This window comes from Coregonus clupeaformis, unplaced genomic scaffold, assembly GCF_020615455.1.
Source record: "Coregonus clupeaformis isolate EN_2021a unplaced genomic scaffold, ASM2061545v1 scaf0978, whole genome shotgun sequence".
Lineage (NCBI taxonomy): Eukaryota > Metazoa > Chordata > Actinopteri > Salmoniformes > Salmonidae > Coregonus > Coregonus clupeaformis.
In genome coordinates, this window is record NW_025534432.1 from 118,819 (window position 1) to 141,565 (window position 22,747).

Genomic DNA, 22,747 nt, shown 5'->3' on the forward strand with positions numbered 1-22,747 from the left:
CACCATGCTTCACCGTAGGGATGGTGCCAGGGTTCTTCCAGATGTGACGCTTGGCATTCAGGCCAAAGAGTTCAATCTTGGTTTCATCAGACCAGAGAATCTTGTTTCTCATGGTCTGAGAGTCTTTTGGTGCCTTTTGGCAAATTCAAAGCGGGCTGTCATGTGCCTTTTACTAAGGAGTGGCTTCCGTCTGGCCACTCTACCATAAAGGCCTGATTGGTGGAGTGCTGCAGAGATGGTTGTCCTTCTGGAAGGTTCTCCCATCTCCACAGAGGAACTCTGGAGCTCTTTCAGAGTGACCATCAGGTTCTTGGTCACCTCCCTGACCAAGTTTGGCCGGGCGACCAGCTCTAGGAAGAGTTTCGGTGGTTCTAAACTTCTTCCATTTAAGAATGATAGAGGCCACTGTGTTCTTGGATACCTTCAATGCTGCAGAACTGTTTCGGTACCCTTCCCCAGATCTGGGCCTCGACACAATCCTGTCTCGGAGCTCTACGGACAATTCTTTCGACCTCATGGCTTGGTTTTTGCTCTGACATGCACTGTCAACTGTGGGACGTTATATAGACAGGTGTGTTCCTTCCCAAACATGTCCAATCAATTATATGTACCACAGGTGGACTCCAATCAAGTTGTTCAAACATCTCAAGGATGATCAATGGAAACAGGATGCACCTGAGCTCAATTTCAAGTCTCATAGCAAAGGGTCTGAATACTTATTTCGATAAGGTATTTCTGTTTTGGAATATTTTTTTATTCTGTATATTTGTATTCTTCTGTTCACTCTGTCATTTAAGTCATTATTGTGGAGTCACTACAATGTTGTTGATCCATCCTCAGTTTTCTCCCGTCACAGACATTGAACTCTGTAGCTGTTTTAAAATCACCAATGGCCTCATGGTGACATCACTAAGCAGTTTCCTTCCTGCCCTGCAGCTCAGTTCAGAAGGACGACTGCATCTTTGATGTGTCTGGGTGGTTTAATACATCACCCACAGGATAATTATTAACTTGACCATGCTTAAAGAGATATTCAATGTCTGATGTGTTATTGTTACCCATCTACCAATCACTGCCCTTCTTTATGAGGCTTTCAAAAAAGATCCCTGGTCTTTGTATATAGTTGAATCTGTGCTTGAAATGCGATACTTGACTGAGGGACCTTACAGATGTTGAATGTATGGGGGACATGTCCACTTTGACATTAGAGTATTCTGAGTAGATTGTTGATAAAACATTAATAATATATTTTCAATGACTTCTCAATAAACCTAACAGGAAAAATTATTATTTCAATTTTCTATTTTAAATTGACTGACTTTAATTGGAATTGACCACAACCCTGGAGTCAGCTCTATACAATAAATGACTATCAGAGGAATGATAACTGGAGAGACTGGAAGATGTAGAAACAGCTGCTGTTAACCCTAAAGCCATATTAATTTAATTGACCCCCCCTTCAGCATTAACAGTCCCTGACATTCCTGCTGAGGAGTTCCTGAAGAAACACTGGGCTAAACTAATTCAGCGAACCAAAAACTCAATGCCAATAGCAGATGATCTGTGGTCAAAGAACATGATTGGTGAAGAAGAGCACTCCAGAATAACGGCTGAAACAACTGAACAGGACCGAATGAGAAAACTACTGAAAGCAGTCATCCCCAAAGGACCAGAAGTGACGGGAGCTTGTCTCAAAGCTCTCGTTGAACATGAAAACCATCTTGTTAAGGACTTGAGTGAATCTAGGTAAGATAGTTTTCATTGCTCCCTCCCTTGAATATGTGTAATGATTTAAATATAGGTCAAATAAAAACACAGCAAACCAGATCAAAGAGGAACTGTTTTTCCAGAATGGAAGCATGTTTTAGTGTTTCTGTCTGTAATAAATGACTGTTATCTTATTGTAGTTACATCATAGGACCATCATCACATCATTATCTCAGGTGGAACTCCTCCTTCTCCTCCATACTTTCTGATCTCTCTCTTCCCTTCTCCTCCATACTTTCTGATCTCTCTCTTCCCTTCTCCTCCATACTTTCTGATCTCTCTCCCCTTCTCCTCCATACTTTCTGATCTCTCTCTTCCCTTCTCCTCCATACTTTCTGATCTCTCTCTTCCCTTCTCCTCCATACTTTCTGATCTCTCTCTTCCCTTCTCCTCCATACTTTCTGATCTCTCTCTTCCCTTCTCCTCCATACTTTCTGATCTCTCTCTTCCCTTCTCCTCCATACTTTCTGATCTCTCTCTTCCCTTCTCCTCCATACTTTCTGGTCTCTCTCTCCCCTTCTCCTCCATACTTTCTGATCTCTCTCTTCCCTTCTCCTCCATACTTTCTGATCTCTCTCTTCCCTTCTCCTCCATACTTTCTGATCTCTCTCTTCCCTTCTCCTCCATACTTTCTGATCTCTCTCTTCCCTTCTCCTCCATACTTTCTGATCTTTCTCTTCCCTTCTCCTCCGTACTTTCTGATCTCTCTCTTCCCTTCTCCTCCGTACTTTCTGATCTCTCTCTTCCCTTCTCCTCCATACTTTCTGATCTCTCTCTTCCCTTCTCCTCCATACTTTCTGATCTCTCTTCCCTTCTCCTCCATACTTTCTGATCTCTCTTCCCTTCTCCTCCATACTTTCTGATCTCTCTCTTCCCTTCTCCTCCATACTTTCTGATCTCTCTCTTCCCTTCTCCTCCATACTTTCTGATCTCTCTCTTCCCTTCTCCTCCGTACTTTCTGATCTCTCTTCTTCCCTTCTCCTCCATACTTTCTGATCTCTCTCTTCCCTTCTCCTCCATACTTTCTGATCTCTCTCTTCCCTTCTCCTCCGTACTTTCTGATCTCTCTTCTTCCCTTCTCCTCCATACTTTCTGATCTCTCTCTTCCCTTCTCCTCCGTACTTTCTGATCTCTCTTCTTCCCTTCTCCTCCATACTTTCTGATCTCTCTCTTCCCTTCTCCTCCATACTTTCTGATCTCTCTCTCCCCTTCTCCTCCATACTTTCTGATCTCTCTCTTCCCTTCTCCTCCATACTTTCTGATCTCTCTCTTCCCTTCTCCTCCATCCTCTTTCTGATCTCTCTCTTCCCTTCTCCTCCATCCTCTTTCTTGTAGAAGCTAATCTGATGATGCTGAGGCCTGTCTCCTAGTCTGTGGACTAAGACACTTCTTCACCTAATCTGAAGACGCTGAGGCCTGTCACCTAGTCTGTGGACTAAGACACTTCTTCACCTAATCTGAAGACGCTGAGGCCTGTCTCCTAGTCTGTGGACTAAGACACTTCTTCACCTAATCTGAAGACGCTGAGGCCTGTCTCCTAGTCTGTGGACTAAGACACTTCTTCACCTAGGAATGTATTTTGTGTGTGTGTATCTTTGTATATACTGTGTGTGAGTTGGTCTCTGATTACTGTGATTAGTTCAATGTAACGTCATATACTATACATTATAATCAGTCTGTTTTGGGTTTGCAGAATCATTGTATATCATTGGTTTTCCATCCTATCATGTTACCACACAGATGTGACTGTCTAACTCAGCGGTTCCCAAACTTTCCCATTCTGGAGACCATCAAATCACCGTCCAAAGCTCTTGAGGACCACCATTCACGGAGTCGCTGTTTTTTTTTCACATCAAATATATTGCCGGTCAAATTCTATCAATAGATGAGAATGTAACAAAGCCTGTAAAGGTCTATTATTATTATTATAAACTAGTTGCATTGTGAAAAGGAATGTAAAATTGCTTATAATACCATTAATACTCCCAACTGTTATTATTTTTGAATAATAAAATACTACAATCTAAAAGTATTTGAGGACCACCTGCACCACCCCCCAAGGACCACAGGTTGGGAACCACTGGTCTGGAGTCCTTCTGCCAAACCTGGTTGTTGTGTCACACTGCCCCCTCCTGGTAGCACTGCAAAACATCACCTTTTAAAATTAAATAATGTAATTTCAGTTTTACTAGATAGAATCTTAACTTATAGGCTGAATACTTGTATTAAGTGTATATAGACTTTACATGAACCTATGGGTGTTGAATCCGCCCACTGTGTTGAAACAGGAAGTCCATTTATAATGAAGTAGAGGAACGGGTCTACCTCTTATTGTAGAGGTAGACCTCTCACCTCTTATTGTATATATAGCCTCCCTACTGTCACTTTATTCTATTGTATATATAGCCTCCCTACTGTCACTTTATTTTTACTTCTGCTCTTTTTTTCTCAACACTTTTTTGTTGTTGTTTTATTCTTACTTTTTTGTTTAAAATAAATGCACTGTTGGTTAAGGGCTGTAAGTAAGCATTTCACTGTAATGTCTGCACCTGTTGTATTCGGCGCATGTGACCAATAAAATTTGATTTGATTTGATTTGATGATAGTGATTTTTTTAATACTGAAATTAGGAAATGTTAGCAGACTTAGAATTTTGTTTAACAATATGAAAAAAGCAATAAAGTCCATCGCCTTTATAGCACAAATAATATTATAGCATCGACATTTGTTAACAGCATTAAAAGTAATGATTACTAGATAGTTGTGAGATTTATCAATATAAATGTTAGCTTGAGAGTGTTCAGCCCCATGACCACGATCAGTGCCAAGTGGTGGAATAAGGGAACTGCTTGTCAAGCGTAGAACGGGGAAAATATACTGTATGTTGAAAATGTGTGAAATTGTGAGAGTAATAATGACATTATTTTATTTATTTAATTATATTGACATTGTGAATTCATGCAACGGGCTTGACAGGCTAAATATAATTTGACCACATCGGTGCATTTGTAACGATAATAATCCATATAAAGTACAGTCATTTGTTAAATTAGAGGTACGTGTGAAAGTGAAACTATTGTGTAAATCCTATAAAAGACTGAGATAATGGAAATCCAATGAGAGATGGCTGATCTGCTCTGTTGGAAGATCTGGCAAAGCAGCATTTCACAGAGAGCACGTTTTTAGAGACAGGTGGGACTTTTTAGCAGAAAGTACAGATTGGCTCATCAGATATCGTTTCCCAAAACCAATCTTATAGGATCTTTGAGAGGATTTAAGACCTACTTTAGAAAGGCAAACCCATGCCATTCGGGTGCACGTCAAAGTGTTATCCATCCTCGGGTTTTTGGCAACGGACACTTTTCAGCCGGAGCTTGCCGATCGGCCAGCGGCGGCATCTCACATCCCTTGAAGAGCCAATGTTTTGGATGCAATCATCAGCAAAACGTACTGTAACATACAATTCCCACCATCGCGCAACAGGTTAAGAGGGGTTTCTTTGCCATCAATGGGTTCCCAAATACGAACGGAGAAATAGACGGCCCCCACATCGCCATAAAAGCACCATCCCAAAACGAGTTCAACTAGGCTATGTGAACAGAGAAGGCTTCTACTCTTAATGAGCAGGTGATAGGTGATGTTATGTGCAAAACACGCTACTGAATTTAGTGCTCAGGTGGAAAGCACGACTTGTTCATTCTGCAGAACAGCAATGTTGCCGATCCGCCTACAGGGGGAGCTGTTGAGGATGGATGGCGTATTGGTGAGTATTGCCTACTGCTAGTGTCAGATATTGAATACAACCAAAAGGTTTTATTTGTCTCACTCAGTTGTGGTTTGATGAGTAACAATGAGCGTTATAACTCCACGTGAAATACGCCCATCATTCACCCTTTATGGTGACAATAACGCCCTTATTTGCTGTATACTTTGGAAGGATTGGAATTAGGCCCAGACAGTATACAGTGGGGAAAAAAAGTATTTAGTCAGCCACCAATTGTGCAGGTTCTCCCACTTAAAAAGATGAGAGAGGCCTGTAATTTTCATCATAGGTACACGTCAAGTATGACAGACAAATTGAGATTTTTTTTCTCCAGAAAATCACATTATAGGATTTTTAATGAATTTATTTGCAAACTATGGTGGAAAATAAGTATTTGGTCACCTACAAACAAGCAAGATTTCTGGCTCTCACAGACCTGTAGCTTCTTCTTTAAGAGGCTCCTCTGTCCTCCACTCATTACCTGTATTAATGACACCTGTTTGAACTTGTTATCAGTATAAAAGACACCTGTCCACAACCTCAAACAGTCACACTCCAAACTCCACTATGGCCAAGACCAAAGAGCTGTCAAAGGACACCAGAAACAAAATTGTAGACCTGCACCAGGCTGGGAAGACTGAATCTGCAATAGGTAAGCAGCTTGGTTTGAAGAAATCAACTGTGGGAGCAATTATTAGGAAATGGAAGACATACAAGACCACTGATAATCTCCCTCGATCTGGGTCTCCACGCAAGATCTCACCCCGTGGGGTCAAATGATCACAAGAACGGTGAGCAAAAATCCCAGAACCACACGGGGGGACCTAGTGAATGACCTGCAGAGAGCTGGGACCAAAGTAACAAAGTCTACCATCAGTAACACACTACGCCGCCAGGGACGCTGCCAGACGTGTCCCCCTGCTTAAGCCTGTACATGTCCAGGCCCGTCTGAAGTTTGCTAGAGTGCATTTGGATGATCCAGAAGAGGATTGGGAGAATGTCATATGGTCAGATGAAACCAAAATAGAACTTTTTGTTAAAAACTCAACTCGTCGTGTTTGGAGGACAAAGAATGCTGAGTTGCATCCAAAGAACACCATACCTACTGTGAAGCATGGGGGTGGAAACATCATGCTTTGGGGCTGTTTTTCTGCAAAGGGACCAGGACGACTTGTAACGATCCCGGCAGTCTGAGTCGGGTCCTGTCTGGTGACTAGTGTTTTGTTCGTAAGCTCCAGTTTCCCGAGGGTTCGGGAACGCTCCGGGGAGCGCTCTTGATTTCCGCACCTGCATCCCATCAGCAATCTGCACACCTGGTCCTGATCATCACCCTTCTTAGGCTCTGGCCTAACATCCAGTTCCTGCCGGATCGTTAGCCATGAACAGTATGTTTGTCAGCGTATCAGCCTTTGAGTTCTAGCGTTAGTTTTGTTGTTTTGCACCTTGTTGATTTGCTGTGTACTCACCTCCGTTTTGTTCTGTCTGCAGTCTCTCACCCGGAACCTTCACCCAACCTCTGCCTGATGGTCGGCGGCTGCCGAGCCATTTCTGGACCTACCACTGCACCCTCAACAACCCATCCACGCCACCCGCTCTGTTCCCTGGATTATTCAGCCTCACTCGGGAGTCAATTAAATAAACACTCACCTTTGTCTCAAAGTACCTTGTCCTGGTCTGCTTCTGGGTTCTGGCTTAGTAAACTGTGACAGAACGATCCGGCCAGTAATGAACCCAGCGGACCTGGACTCTGTTCGCCATGCCATTACCCAGCAGGAGAAGATGTTGGGCCATCATAGCACGGTACTACAGGAGATCGCGTTGTCAGTTCGGAACCTTTCTGCCGGTCTGACGGAGGTTCAGAACCAACGCAAGTGCCCGGTGGAGGATCCACTACCGGTTTCACCCATCTCGCCTGCCGCTTCTGAAGTTGTGTCCCTCCGTGAGCCCAAGGTTCCGACGCCGGATAAATATGAGGGGGAGCTGGGAAGATGCCGTTCCTTCCTTATGCAGTGTGGATTAGTGTTCGATCTACAGCCCTACTCTTATGCCACAGACAAGGCTAGGATAGCCTTTGTGATTGAGTTGCTGCGTGGTCGGCGCTGGAGTGGGCTTCAGCCGTTTGGGAACGACAGGATCCCTGCATGGCTTCATACCAGGGGTTCACGGCCGAGATGAGGAAGCTCTTCGACCATTCCGTCCGAGGGAGGGACGCAGCTAGGCGCCTGTTTTCTCTTCACCAAGGAACTCGCAGCGTGGCCGACTTCGTGATCGAGTTCAAGACGTTGGCTGTGGAGAGTGGGTGGAACGAGGAGTCTCTGCAAGCGGCCTTTTACCAGGGTCTGTCGGAGCAGCTCAAGGATGAGTTGATCTCCTATCCGGAGCCTAGTGACCTGGACAGCTTGGTAGCCTTGTCTATTCGGGTGGATAATCGAGTCCGAGAGCGAAGGAGGGAGAAGCAATGGGGTCCGTCCAATCGATCAGCTTCTCAGTTCCCAGTCGGGTCGGGTGGTGGACCAGAACACGTCGATCATTCTCCACCACAAAGGATTAGTGGAGAGGACCTCTCTCCCGATTCTGAACCCATGCAAGTGGGGCGGCACGGGTTAACCAAGGAGGAGCGTCAACATAGACGTAAGACCAACTGCTGCCTCTACTGTGGTCGCTCGGGACATTACATCTCCACTTGTTCCCGGCGGTCGTCAAACTGCCCGGCTCGCTAAAGTTGGGAGGACTTTTAGCGAGCCAGTTTCAACCTCTCAGTACCTCTGTCAGACCCCGTTTCCCGGCTACCCTTGTGAACAGGAATCAAAGCTTAGCGATTAACGCTTTTATCGATTCAGGTGCCGATGGAAGCTTTCTTGATGCCGAGTTGGTGGAACAGCTGGGGCTTTCCAAGGAGCAATTGCCGGAAGCCATTGAAGCGACCACTCTGAACGGCAGTAGTCTGGCACGTATCACGATGAGGACTGAACCGGTTAAGATGCGGTTGTCGGGGAATCATTCTGAGATGATTTCATTCTTCATTCTGCCGTCTTCCCATGTTCCTCTGGTCCTTGGATACCCCTGGCTGAAGGAACACAATCCCACGTTCGATTGGGTGACGGGCAAGGTAACGAGTTGGAGCCTTGATTGTCATGCTAACTGTCTCAAGACTGCCTGCCCCCATTCGGTTCCCAGTCAGGTGATTGAGGCTAAACCCCCAGATTTGTCCCTGGTTCCCGAGACATATCACGATTTGGGGGAAGTTTTCAGTAAGCAGAAGGCTCTGTCACTCCCTCCCCACCGACCATATGATTGTGCCATCAACCTGTTCCCGGGAGCTGTCTACCCCAAGGGAAGGTTATACAGTATCTCCCGACCTGAACGTGAGGCGTTGGAGACCTACATCAAGGAGTCCCTAGCGGCTGGTCTCGTTCGTCCTCGTCATCACCCCTGGGGGGCAGGATTCTTCTTTGTGGGTAAGAAGGATGGCTCTCTTCGACCGTGTATTGATTATCGGGGGTTGAATGCCATCACGGTCAAGAACAAGTATCCCCTGCCCTTGATGAGTTCTGCCTTCGACTCCTTACAGGGTGCTACGGTATTCACCAAGCTAGACCTACGCAATGCGTATCACATGGTCCGGATCAGAGAGGGGGACGAGTGGTTGACGGGTTTCAATACACCGATGGGTCACTCGAGTATCAGGTGATGCCGTTTGGACTGACCAATGCCCCAGCGGTATTCCAGAGTATGGTGAACGACGTCCTGAGAGATATGATCGGTCTCTTTGTGTTTGTTTACCTGGATGACATTCTGATCTTCTCGAAGGAACCTTCCGACCACGTCCAGCATGTCCGGCAGGTTCTGCAGCGATTGTTGGAGAATCGCCTGTTCGTGAAGGCCGAGAAGTGCGAGTTTCACGCCCACACGACATCCTTTCTCGGGTACATCATCTCCAGGGGAGAGATTAGGATGGACCAGGAGAAGGTTAGAGCGGTTCTGGAATGGGCCCAGCCCGGTACGAGATTGCAGCTCCAGAGATTTTTTGGGGTTTGCGAATTTCTACCGCAGATTCATCCGGGATTACAGCCGTGTGGCCGCTCCGTTAACTGCCTTGACTTCCAGTATCAGGACCTTCAAGTGGAATCCGGAGGCGGATCGAGCGTTTCTGGATTTGAAGAGGCGATTCACCAACGCACCGATTCTCTCTCAACCGGACACGGCCCGTCAGTTCGTCGTTGAAGTGGACGCGTCTGATGTGGGAGTTGGCGCCATCCTGTCGCAGCGATGCTCCACGGACAGTAAACTCCATCCCTGCGCCTACTACTCTCGTCGCCTTTCGCCTGCGGAGAGGAATTACGATGTGGGTAACCGGGAGCTTTCGCGGTGAAACTTGCCTTGGAGGAGTGGCGCCACTGGTTGGAGGGGGCGGAGCAACCGTTTATTGTCTGGACGGACCACAAGAATCTTGCTTACGTGCAATCGGCTAAACGTCTCAACTCCCGTCAGGCCAGGTGGGCGTTGTTTTTCGGACGATTCAAGTTTTCCCCTGACGTTCCGACCTGGATCTAAGAACGGCAAGGCGGACGCCTTGTCCCGGATGTTCTCCAAGACGGAGGAGAGTGGGTCCAAGACCGAGACAATTCTCCCCCGGAACTGCGTCGTGGGAGCAGTTATGTGGAAGATTGAGGAGGAGGTGCTGGCGGCCCTTCGGACTCAGCCCGGTCCCGGTAACGGTCCACCCGGTCGGTTGTTTGTGCCTGAGTCGGTTCGTCCTGCGGTCCTCAAATGGTCCCACGCCAGCAAGATGGCTTGTCACCCTGGCGTGGCTCGGACAATGGCGTTTTCTTCGCAGACGTTTTTGGTGGCCTGCCATGGCCGAGGATACTCGGGGTTTTGTGGCTGCCTGTCCAGTGTGTGCGCAGAATAAGAGTACCAATCGGCCCAGCTCTGGACTACTTCACCCCCTTCCTATTCCCCGGCGTCCATGGTCGCATCTGGCCCTGGACTTCGTCACTGGGTTGCCCGCTTCTGAGGGGAACACGGTCGTTCTGACTATCGTGGACAGATTCAGCAAGTTCGCCCACTTTGTGCCAATTGCCAAGCTTCCCTCTGCCTCGGAGACGTCCGAGATCCTGGTTAGGGAGGTTTTCAGGGTCCACGGTTTGCCCAGTGATATCGTTTCCGACCGTGGCCCTCAGTTTACCTCTGCTGTCTGGAAGTCCTTCTGTTTGGCCATTGGAGCTACAGTCAGTCTCACATCTGGTTTTCACCCCCAATCCAATGGTCAGGCGGAGAGAGCCAACCAGAAGATGGAATCCACGCTACGCTGTCTGGTCTCTTCCAACCCCACCTCCTGGGTCTCTCAGTTGCCTTGGGTTGAGTATGCCCACAATACTCTCCCTACATCTGCCACTGGGATGTCTCCCTTCCAGTGCCTGTATGGCTACCAACCTCCCCTGTTCCCTTCTCAGGAGAAGGAGCTCTCAGTGCCTTCTGTTCAGGCCCATATTCGTCGTTGCCACCGGACCTGGCATCGGGCCAGAAAGGCACTCCTTAGAGTTTCGGACCGGTATCAGCTCCAGGCGAATCGTCGCCGGATCCCCGCTCCCACCTATACCATCGGAGATAGGGTTTGGTTGGCCACACGGGATCTTCCGTTACGGACTGAGTCTAGGAAGTTGTTACCGAAGTTCATTGGTCCGTTTGTGGTGGAGAAGGTGATCAATCCAGTGGCAGTTCGACTCAAACTACCGAGGACGCTCAGAGTCCATCCCACCTTTCATGTCTCCTGCCTCAAGCCTGTCTTCCTCAGTCCTCTGTTGCCTCCTCCGCCTCCTCCTCCTCCTCCTCGGATGATCGGAGGTGGTCCTGCCTACACGGTGCGTCGCATCATGGATTCCAGACGGCGGGGCCGGGGTTTCCAGTATCTCGTGGACTGGGAGGGGTATGGTCCTGAAGAGAGGAGTTGGATTCCGCGGCGACAGGTCCTAGATGCTGACCTCATCAGTGACTTCTACCGCCTCCATCCTGGCGCTCCGGGAGTCCGCCCGGTGGCGTTCGTCGGAGGGGGGGTACTGTAACGATCCCGGCAGTCTGAGTCGGGTCCTGTCTGGTGACTAGTGTTTTGTTCAGTAGCTCCAGTTTCCCGAGGGTTCGGGAACGCTCCGGGGAGCGCTCTTGATTTCCGCACCTGCATCCCATCAGCAATCTGCACACCTGGTCCTGATCATCACCCTTCTTAGGCTCTGGCCTAACATCCAGTTCCTGCCGGATGCGTTAGCCATGAACAGTATGTTTGTCAGCGTATCAGCCTTTGAGTTCTAGCGTTAGTTTTGTTGTTTTGCACCTTGTTGATTTGCTGTGTACTCACCTCCGTTTTGTTCTGTCTGCAGTCTCTCACCCGGAACCTTCACCCAACCTCTGCCTGATGGTCGGCGGCTGCCGAGCCATTTCTGGACCTACCACTGCACCCTCAACAACCCATCCACGCCACCCGCTCTGTTCCCTGGATTATTCAGCCTCACTCGGGAGTCAATTAAATAAACACTCACCTTTGTCTCAAAGTACCTTGTCCTGGTCTGCTTCTGGGTTCTGGCTTAGTAAACTGTGACACGACTGATCCGTGTAAAGGAAAGAATGAATGGGGCCATGTATCGTGAGATTTTGAGTGAAAACCTCCTTCCATCAGCAAGGGCATTGAAGATGAAACGTGGCTGGGTCTTTCAGCATGACAATGATCCCAAACACACCACCCGGGCAACGAAGGAGTGGCTTCGTAAGAAGCATTTTAAGGTCCTGGAGTGGCCTAGCCAGTCTCCAGATCTCAACCCCATAGAAAATCTTTGGAGGGAGTTGAAAGTCCATGTTGCCCAGCGACAGCCCCAAAACATCACTGCTCTAGAGGAGATCTGCATGGAGGAATGGGCCAAAATACCAGCAACAGTGTGTGAAAACCTTGTGAAGACTTACAGAAAACATTTGACCTGTATCATTGCCAACAAAGGGTATATAACAAAGTATTGAGAAACTTTTGTTATTGACCAAATACTTATTTTCCACCATAATTTGCAAATAAATTCATTAAAAATCCTACAATGTGATTTTCTGGAGAAAATTTTTTCTCATTTTGTCTGTCATAGTTGACGTGTACCTATGATGAAAATTAAAGGCCTCTCTCATCTTTTTAAGTGGGAGAACTTGCACAATTGGTGGCTGACTAAATACTTTTTTTCCCCACTGTATCTAAAGGAAATATCCATGGCGAACTTCAAATGTCTTTGGAGGTGTTGGCAGAATGTTTTATTTTACAGTGACATTTGCTGTCGGTCTATCTGACCGTTTCTGAAAAACAAAAACACTTGCAAATAGTTGTGGACCTGTAAACAGATCGTTTGAATGCAGTAATGTTTTGCATTCACTTTTTCCCGAAACTAAATATGCTTCACTAACCACAAATTCGGAAACATTGTCTACTCGAAAAAATAAAAATAAACTAGAGTTTATTGGTAGCCTACACACTTCAATCCAAAAGATCATCTGTCTGTTCACCTGTTCCATTCTGCTGTATGTTATAAACCGCGCCGCGCACCCTGTCATCTGCATAGAGCAAACACTTTAAATAATAGCCTCTCTGATAGGCCCAATTAAATGAGAAATGCGCATGGTAATTTGTTGTATGGCTACATCGGGAATATGAACTCATCATGGCCAGAAAAGGTGAGGAATTTATTATGCAATGATTATGATAATGTGTTATGTTTGTAAATGAAATATTGTCTACGCAAGAAATGTCACATTACATCATTCAGACGTCGCCTACAAACGTCAATGGAAAAGGTGAATCGTCTGTTCTAACGTTAAACTGCGCTTCGGATCGGATCGCATAGAGCAAAATAGGCTGCTGGAAATACTGTAGCTGATCTATTTACTACTGTGAAGTGGGTCCTATTAAATGAGAGATGGGACGAATGGTAGCCAATCCGAACTTGTTGTTGGCCTATAGGATATTTCGCGAGTATAGGCTTTATTCTGCAATAACAGGCAATGTATGCCTATTTCTAATTATTTTAGAATGTAAAGATAAATGGATTTTCACTAGCAGCAAATGATTGCATCTTGTTATTATATTTAGCTAGGCCTACCGGTTATTTTGTTCTGAATAAGAGTCTCGTCATATATTCCCCATCTGCACAAAGCTACTAGGCTACTTTTGCCTTCTTAATATGCAAGACTTCAACCACTAGAAACTGTGCGCACGCATGGTCTAAAGTTTGCAGCAAATTCTCAGGTCAAGTTCAGTTTTTATAAATGACAACATTTGCGTGAAAAGTGGCACATGCATGTTTTGTGGCATATTTTGTGTGTAGGCAACGTTTATAAATGAGACCCCTGGTATTTTGCATAGAGCAAAATACTTGAAATAGCTGATCTATTTACTGCTGTGAAATGGGTCCAATTAAACGAGAGATGGTTGGAACAGTAACCTTGTTGTAGGTCTATATGCTACCACGTGAGTATGAAACCATCACAGAAAAGGTGAGGAATTTATTATGCAATGAGCATGGAAACGAAATAAATAATAGCCTAGGAAATAGATGTCTATTTGTAATTATCTAACGGCAAATGATTGCATCTTGTTATCAACCTTTTTATTGTTATGAATAAGCTTGTCCATCATATTCTCCATTTACACAAAATACTAATCGACTTGCCTGTGTGTGATGATTTTGCGGATACACGCTGTGTTGGTATTTACATACGTGTGTGTTTTGGACGTGTGTTTGCCAGACCTTACCGAAATAGTATTTGTTTTCTTTCTGGACGCCAGCAGGTATTGATTGATTGATTGATTGATTGACTGACTGACTGACTGACTGACTGACTGACTGACTGCCTGCCTGCCTGCCACAGTGTTCGTTGTCTCTTACACCACAATCTTCCTGTCTACCTGTCCAGACTTATCTGACCCAGACTACAACCACCATCCATGGACACACCTACACCTCTCTGGAAATCTCCAGTAACAACTGAATTGAATCATATTGAATGGATTGGAATTGAATTGATTGGACTCTGTTGAATTGAATTGAATGGATTGGATTCAGTTTAATTGAATTGGATTGAACTGAATGAAATAAAGAAATTAGTCATGTAATTCACTAAATGAAGTCATGTGTATTCACTATAATGACTTAATGTTCCAGGGAAGTGAAGGGAGCTCACCACTGCTGAACTGGGTGACTTTAAGAGACATGCCACCTGCCACTCAACATGCCACCTGCCATGTTCATCAACCCCAAGACAGGTTGGTTGACATCTTAACCCAGTCTCTGCAGTGCAACTGACAAGTGCTGTGGCTCAAAACTGACACAGATTGGTTCTGCCTCAAAATGGCCCCTGTGTGTGAGAATTCATCATTGAAAAATATATTGAGAAAGGTTGGTAAACCAATACATAGTCAGGGTTGGGGTCAATTCCATTAAAATGTCAGTCAATTCAGGAAGCAGACTGAAATTCTAATTCCAATTCTCCTTCAATGCTTTTCAATTAAGACAATTTGGCATTGGAATTTGGTTAACTTTCTGAATTAACTGGAATTCAAATGAAATTGACTCAAACCATGTACATACAGTGAGGGAAAAAAGTATTTGATCCCCTGCTGATTTTGTACGTTTGCCCACTGACAAAGACATGATCAGTCTATAATTTTAATGGTAGGTTTATTTGAACAGTGAGAGACAGAATAACAAAACAAAAATCCAGAAAAACGCATGTCAAAAATGTTATTAATTGATTTGCATTTTAATGAGGGAAATAAGTATTTGACCCCTCTGCAAAACATGACTTAGTACTTGGTGGCAAAACCCTTGTTGGCAATCACAGAGGTCAGACGTTTCTTGTAGTTGGCCACCAGGTTTGCACACATCTCAGGAGGGATTTTGTTCCAATCCTCTTTGCAGATCTTCTCCAAGTCATTAAGGTTTTGAGGCTGACGTTTGGCAACTCGAACCTTCAGCTCCCTCCACAGATTTTCTATGGGATTAAGATCTGGAGACTGGCTAGGCCACTCCAGGGCCTTAATGTGCTTCTTCTTGAGCCACTCCTTTGTTGCCTTGGCCGTGTGTTTTGGGTCATTGTCATGCTGGAATACCCATCCACGACCCATTTTCAATGCCCTGGCTGAGGGAAGGAGGTTCTCACCCAAGATTTGACGGTACATGGCCCCGTCCATTGTCCCTTTGATGCGGTGAAGTTGTCCTGTCACCTTAGCAGAAAAACACCCCCAAAGCATAATGTTTCCACTCTCATAAGTTTCTGGCCATGTTATAACAGACTGTCTCATTGAGAAGGCGGATCACCTGCGTTTTACACAGGCAGCCCAATTCTGATATGTTTCCTGTTAATTGGCAAAATAAGCTGATCTGATTGGTCAAAAGCCAATGAGTGAAAGAAAAGAACCCAGAATTGGTCAGCCTGTGTAAACACAGCCATAGGGACCTGTAAAGTCCACACTGAAGTTGTACAACTGATGTAGGACTACAACGTGTCAGTTAGTTCATTAACAAATAATGACTTCATTTGAATGACGTTATTCTGGCTCAGCCTTTTTCAATGCTCTCCTCCAGGGCCCCCAGGAGGTGCTTGTTTTAGTTTTTGGTCCTAGAACTAACACCTTAGATTCAACTAATTAACTTCATCATCAAGCCTTTGATTGTTTTTGTATCGGGTGTGTTAGTGCTAGGGCAATTTTATTTTTTTATCTACCTGCCCAGGGACTACAGTTGAAAACTAGCTAGCTGGCTAAATCTGACACCTTTACTGAAATGTTGATTGATGTGCAGTATCCCTGTCAAATACATTTCATAGATTAAATTAAAAGGAATGGAATGTATCTATGTGTCTGTCTATCTGTGTATGTGAATTTGTAAAACATGAGGGGGGAAAAAAGTGACCCTCCCCTATACCCCAAATTACCCTCACTCCTAGGACAGACCACAGCCTTTAGATATGGAGTTTTAGAAACTGTTCGTTGTTTTGTAACCATCACATGGCAAAGTAGCCAGAAGGTTGTGGATTCGCAGACCACCACGGACAATGGTAGGGGTGAAGAAAAGATAGCTTTTATAAAAAGGCATTTCATGCAATTCTTTGTCATTTTACATGACTGGAGACAAGCAGAAATCTATTTTAATACCACAACAGAGCATGACAACGAATGAGCGCACGCTGCAGCACCGGAGACGTTTTGATTTCTATACAGGCTGTTCACCGGAGACGTTTTGATTTCTATACAGGCTGTTCACCGGAGACGTTTTGATTTCTATTCAGGCTGTTCACCGGAGACGTTTTGATTTCTATACAGGCTGTTCACCGGAGACGTTTTGATTTCTATACAGGCTGTTCACCGGAGACGTTTTGATTCAACAGGCTGTTCACCGTGTTTCATACAGGCTGTTCACCGAGACGTTTTGATTTCTATACAGGCTGTTCACCTGAGACGTTTTGATTTCTATACAGGCTGTTCACCGGAGACGTTTTGATTTCTATTCAGGCTGTTGTTAAGAAAGAGGATAGTCTAAGTTTTGGAACAGTGCTAAAGTTGTATTTCAACTGTAAAAAAATAAGTACAACAGAACCAGTTACAACTGAACTATTTGATCATCAATGAATTTGCAAAATAAAATAATGTTGTTTAACACAGCAGCCGCGTATCATGAGGTTGGCCTTTATGCACTTGGAACTTTATTTCATTTGGGAAACTATCATTTTCTGATTTATTCCATGATATTGTTGTTACGAAATAGATTTGTGTTGACTGTGATTAGCGCATGGGAACATTAAGCATCTGCTAAATTACCAAATTAGGCTAAACTAAGCTATAACCTAGCTAACCACATGATTCTCAAACCAAACACTGGCCAAACTCATGTTTCTAAAAGTGAATTCACCAAAGGCTGTGTAGAATGACTGTATAGCCTAATAAGGCATTTTTAAGTGATATTTGTTTGATTTAATTTTATATAGCACAAATGCTAACTGTATAGGCATGATGTTGAAGTGTTGTTGTTGAAATGCTGAGCGCTCCTGCTTTAAGTGATATTTGTTTGATTTAATTTTATATAGCCTAAATGCTAAATGTATAGGCATGATGTTGAAGTGTTGTTGAAAATGCTGAGCGCTCCTGCTTTAAGTGATATTTGTTTGATTTAATTTTATATAGCATAAATGCTAACTGTATAGGCATGATGTTAAAGTGTTGTTGTTGAAATGCGCTCCTGCTTTAAGTGATATTTGTTTGATTTAATTTTATATAGCATAAATGCTAACTGTATAGGCATGATGTTCAAGTGTTGTTGTTGAAATGCGCTCCTGCTTTAAGTGATATTTGTTTGATTTAATTTTATATAGCATAAATGCTAACTGTATAGGCATGATGTTCAAGTGTTGTTGTTGAAATGCGCTCCTGCTTTAAGTGATATTTGTTTGATTTAATTTTATATAGCATAAATGCTAACTGTATAGGCATGATGTTGAAGTGTTGTTGTTGAAATGCGCTCCTGCTTTAAGTGATATTTGTTTGATTTAATTTTATATAGCATAAATGCTAACTGTATAGGCATGATGTTGAAGTGTTGTTGTTGAAATGCGCTCCTGCTTTAAGTGATATTTGTTTGATTTAATTTTATATAGCATAAATGCTAACTGTATAGGCATGATGTTGAAGTGTTGTTGTTGAAATGCGCTCCTGCCAGCCTGTAGCGTGTCACAAATGCTTCACCATTTATTTCTGAAATGATAATAATAATATAGACTAAATCATTGATTTTCGTTCCTTCTTAGGCTACCTGGCTTTGCTCCTGACTGATTTACAGTTAGTATGTTGTTTAGTAGCCAGTTGAAAGTCAATTTGATAGTGACAGAATCAGACATTATTTCCCAAGCAAAGTCAATGTTTTTGTCTCCTCGGCTATAGAAAGTTGTAGCACAGCCTCTGAATGTCATAGAGACAAACCAATGATATTCTATATGCAACACAAATCCCTCGTTGTTAGTGGCCTAAAGCGACATTAAAATGAAGGTTGTTTAAGTGAATGAAGCCTTCTTGAATTAGCCTACTTTCAGCACCCATGCACTGTCCATCTCCGCGGCTGCCGCTTCATGGGTAAGTTATGGAAATTTCTGGTTTATGGTTTATTTCTTTATTTACCTGAATTTAATCAGGGGAGCCCAACTGAAACCAGTGTCTCATTTGTAATGGTGTCTTGAGGACAAAAATTCCATCAACACAACAACAAAAGACAAAGAGAAACTACCAGACAGCTATAAATACATGACATCAGGTGATTACACACTTCAGTGGGACTCATTTAACAACAGAGTTTTAAACTGCCCTATCAGCACCTGGGAATCCAGATGGATTCGAATCATCGAATTGGTGATTCGTTTTGTGTTCCATAACTGTGGTGCGTTAAAACTAAAAGGCAGATTTACCAAAAAATGTGTAGAGACAAGCGGGACCCCAAGAGTTAACCAACCTTGCGAACGGGTTTGGTATCTCATGTTGTTATATTTCAACAGGGAAGTGAGGTATGTTGGAAGCTTGTGGACAAGAGCTCTGTAAACAAGAAGGGAGTAATGAAGTGATCTATGGGATTTTAGTGAGGACCAGCCAACCTTTTGATACAGGATGCAGCGATGTGTATTAAAACTATCACCTGTGATAAAGTGAAAGGCGCTATGGTAGACGGCATCCAAATGTTTAAGAGTAGTGGCTGCTGCATTCTGGTAAATGGAGTCACCGCGGTCAAGAACTGGAAGGAAAGTTGACAGCACAACTGCTTCCTGCTGTTAATAAAAAAGAAGCCCACTTTAAAATCTTAGCTTTTTAACTAGCTCATCAGTATGTTTTTTTAAACGTTAGATCTTTATCAACCCAAATGCCCAGATATTTATAAGCGGGAACGCGCTCCATAACAGAGCCACCCAATGAGTGAATATGTAGCCCATCGGAGACAGTTTATTCAGTGAATAAGAGAACAACATATTTAGTTTTATCCGCAATAAGTACGAGTTTTAAATCAACAAGGGCTTCCTGTAATGTAACTAAATCAGATTGCAGCTCTAACATAGCTTGGTCAACAGTCGGCGCATAACCGTATAGTCTGCATATAGAAGAATATTACAGGATTTTAATACATAGACCAGTAGTATTTATATAAATGGTAAAGAGAGGTCAATAACTCTGATAAATAGCTTCATTATGGGGCAACAAAACATATTGTTTTTATTCATATCAATTACAGCAGTAGCGAGCTTCCCTCCTGTCTTCCTTCTCCTGTTCACGTACTCCTTCTCAAACTGAACAGGAAGTAAGTAAGACTAGTCCGCACACACAGATATATAATTTTTTTTAAACCTTTTTTAAAATGTATTTTTCCGTTAGAAGCCTTTGACTCGCCTCCTGAAGTCCCACGGTACACAGCACATCCATTGATTAGGAAGCACACCGGGGTTTACATCAGCAAGAGCAGGGTAGAACAGGGCTCATGATTGGGATAACCTATCCATTGCACTGTGTAACACTGTATACACCATCCCAGCAGCAGTGCAAAAACTCCGGAAAAGAAAGTACATTTTATTAGAAATGGAACTTGGCGCTGTTCTTCTCCGAGCATTCTCTTCCTATAGCCTTGGGCCTACAGTAGAGGCCATGGATCATGTGATTGAGACCAAGCGAAAGAGCATGACCCTCCCCCATTGTGAACAATTGCGTGCATTTCGACCACTCCCTAATTTCATTAAATCATTAAATACAAAATATAAATCGACTTTTACTATAGATAGAATATGAACGTATCGGCTGGATACTTGCCTTAAGTGTATGGAGACTTTACATGACCTAAATATCAATATATAATAGGCTATAAACCTATGAGTATTTTTGGTGAGCCGGTTCATTTGACTCTGTTCACATAAGAGAGCCATCATTTGGCTCCCAAATGGCTCTTCATTTAAAATGATTAATTGCAAATCTACAATATAAAGGTCAAAAGGTAGACTACCATTATGTCAGATAGTGAAATGCGCGTTCAAATACATTTTTACCTGGATAAATTATTAGATCACCTGCTTAAAAAATAAAGTTTATTTTTAACGCACTATAAACATAAGCCTGGAGCAGAATGACGCGCTCTCCCCACTATTTATTGTTTCTGCAGTAAGGATTCACCCTCTTTAGATAATTATTGTGTAACTTATCTGCGGGTGATCGTTGTTTTGAGCTCAAAAAGCACCTCCTGGCTGCATGTAAATCAGGGAGAACAAATTAACGGCTCTTTCACCGATGCAATTCGATTCCCGATATTCGCGAAAAAAGATCCGTTCACAAAGAGCCGTTCTTTCGCGAACGACCCCATCACTAGTTTGAAATAGGAAATACATGTATAAGGAAGTAGAGGACGTTGTCGTCGAGGAAAAATGTTTAAGAGGTTTGTAGCGTTCTTGTACAATTTAATGTAGAAAATTATTTTTTGAGAAGTTAGGCTATCATAAAGAGAGAGATGATTTAGGGGGGTAAGACATCCGCCAAGTTATTACAATATTGATTTCAGCTTTCATGAATGATAATTTAGGCTAATTAACATTGGTGTTAGTGATCAGCCTAATCAATAAGATCGAATGTGATGTGAAAGGCTACAGGGCTATGATTATGGGTATTATTGTTATAGGCGATTGACAGCACATTATCGTGATAATTATCCGCGTGAAAGACTGTGGAAACTGCGCACTTTCACTTCCTGAAAGAAGACGTGCATCGGAATTATGTAAAGCTGTCCACTAAATAAAATAGTATGTCTCGTCAAGTAAAAGTGACGTGCAACAATGTGCATAGAAACTATTTAAATGTAGGGCTAAATCAAATTTTAAGTTTAAAGCTTTCTGGTGACGGATCAGAAAGGCAGTGGTCCGTTTGGCGCAGGTGCGCCACTCGATATAATTTACCGGCTCACGTACGCGCATTGTTAACCACAGGTTGAATCGGCAGCACACCTTTTCTCTGAATGCAAAACCCCGGTGCCCCGGGCGAGATAAACTGATCGCACCTCAAGGGAACTCAAGCGCTGCATGGGTGTATTCACTAAACCAGGGATGGGCAACTGGCGGGCCGCGACCCACCTTTTTGTAGTCCCGCGGACCAATAATAAAAGACGTTGTTTTGGAACTCAGTCTGGGTCTCAACTTGCTGTTGACCGTTAGAATAATAGAACACACGAGGTGCAATTTGGAAATGTGGTTGTGCCTCAGCAGTCACTCAATTAGCCCATGTCAGCTACATTTGTTTTTAGATTGGTAGGTTACTGAATTACAGACCGCGGGTGGGGACCATTGATCGTCAGTTATCATATTAAAAACGGCAAACATTTGCCTCCACCCTTTGGCGAAATGTGTAGAATTGCAGTTTGTTGGCGAAATGAGTTAGAAAAATTGCGAAATATTCTCTCCGCCCTCATGGCGAAATGTGTAGAATTGCAGGAAATGAACATGAAAACTATTATGGATGTGGGTACGCAGAGACACTGCGGCACCCCATGATGAGTTCTGTTTTTTTTTGTGGCACCCACCCACATCAAAGTTGCCTATCCCACCACTAGGGACCTACCAGAATTTGTCCAATAGACAAGTCTTGTTGTTGAAACATTTTGCTACGGTTTGGTACGGTGTTCACTAACGAGTACACCCAAGCTCAGGCACTATCAAATGCACTTGCCAGACAAACAAACTTTTCCATCATTGGACATTTTTCTGCATAAGGTAATTTCCATGTAAAAGGACCCATGAGCACCAACATGTGAAGGTCATAGGAGAATATCAAATTGGGTATCAAATGAAAGCTTAAGAGTCTGTGTTTTAGGGAAATCAGAAGGCATAGATACATTTTTCAACCATTTTCCATCTAAAAAATTATGCATACATTTTCGATGGGACCATCTAGCCAATGAGAGGGCAGATATGTGTGTGAACAACAGGCAATAGAGATAAAGGGAATCATCTTTGTATCTGTGCCATTATAGCATCTGGGACAAAATGGGCAGAGCCATTCAGGCTATCTCCATTTTAAAGTAGTACATTTTCTTCTTCTTCATTGGCTGATTGCTCCCAACTCACAGGAATCCCCATCCAGTTGACTACTTTAAAATGGTGGAAGGCCTCAAGCGCAATGTCCATGCTAAA

The 22,747-nt window shown here is 43.8% G+C and overlaps 1 protein-coding gene across 2 annotated transcripts in view; it reads left to right on the top strand.

The window, feature by feature from the left end:
* LOC121573623 (protein NLRC3-like) overlaps positions 1-22,747 on the top strand; it is a 61,747-nt gene that overhangs the window by 11,569 nt on the left and 27,431 nt on the right. Inside the window, exons 17-18 of one of the 2 annotated variants that reach the window (XM_045217247.1) lie at positions 1,464-1,746; positions 3,103-3,192. The exons of the other annotated variant lie outside the window; for it this stretch is intronic. Of the exons in view, the coding sequence (XP_045073182.1) occupies positions 1,464-1,746; positions 3,103-3,109 (290 nt within the window). The 3' untranslated portion in view covers positions 3,110-3,192. Of the gene's footprint in view, positions 1-1,463; positions 1,747-3,102; positions 3,193-22,747 lie in introns of those variants that run through there. 2 annotated transcript variants of the gene reach the window in all.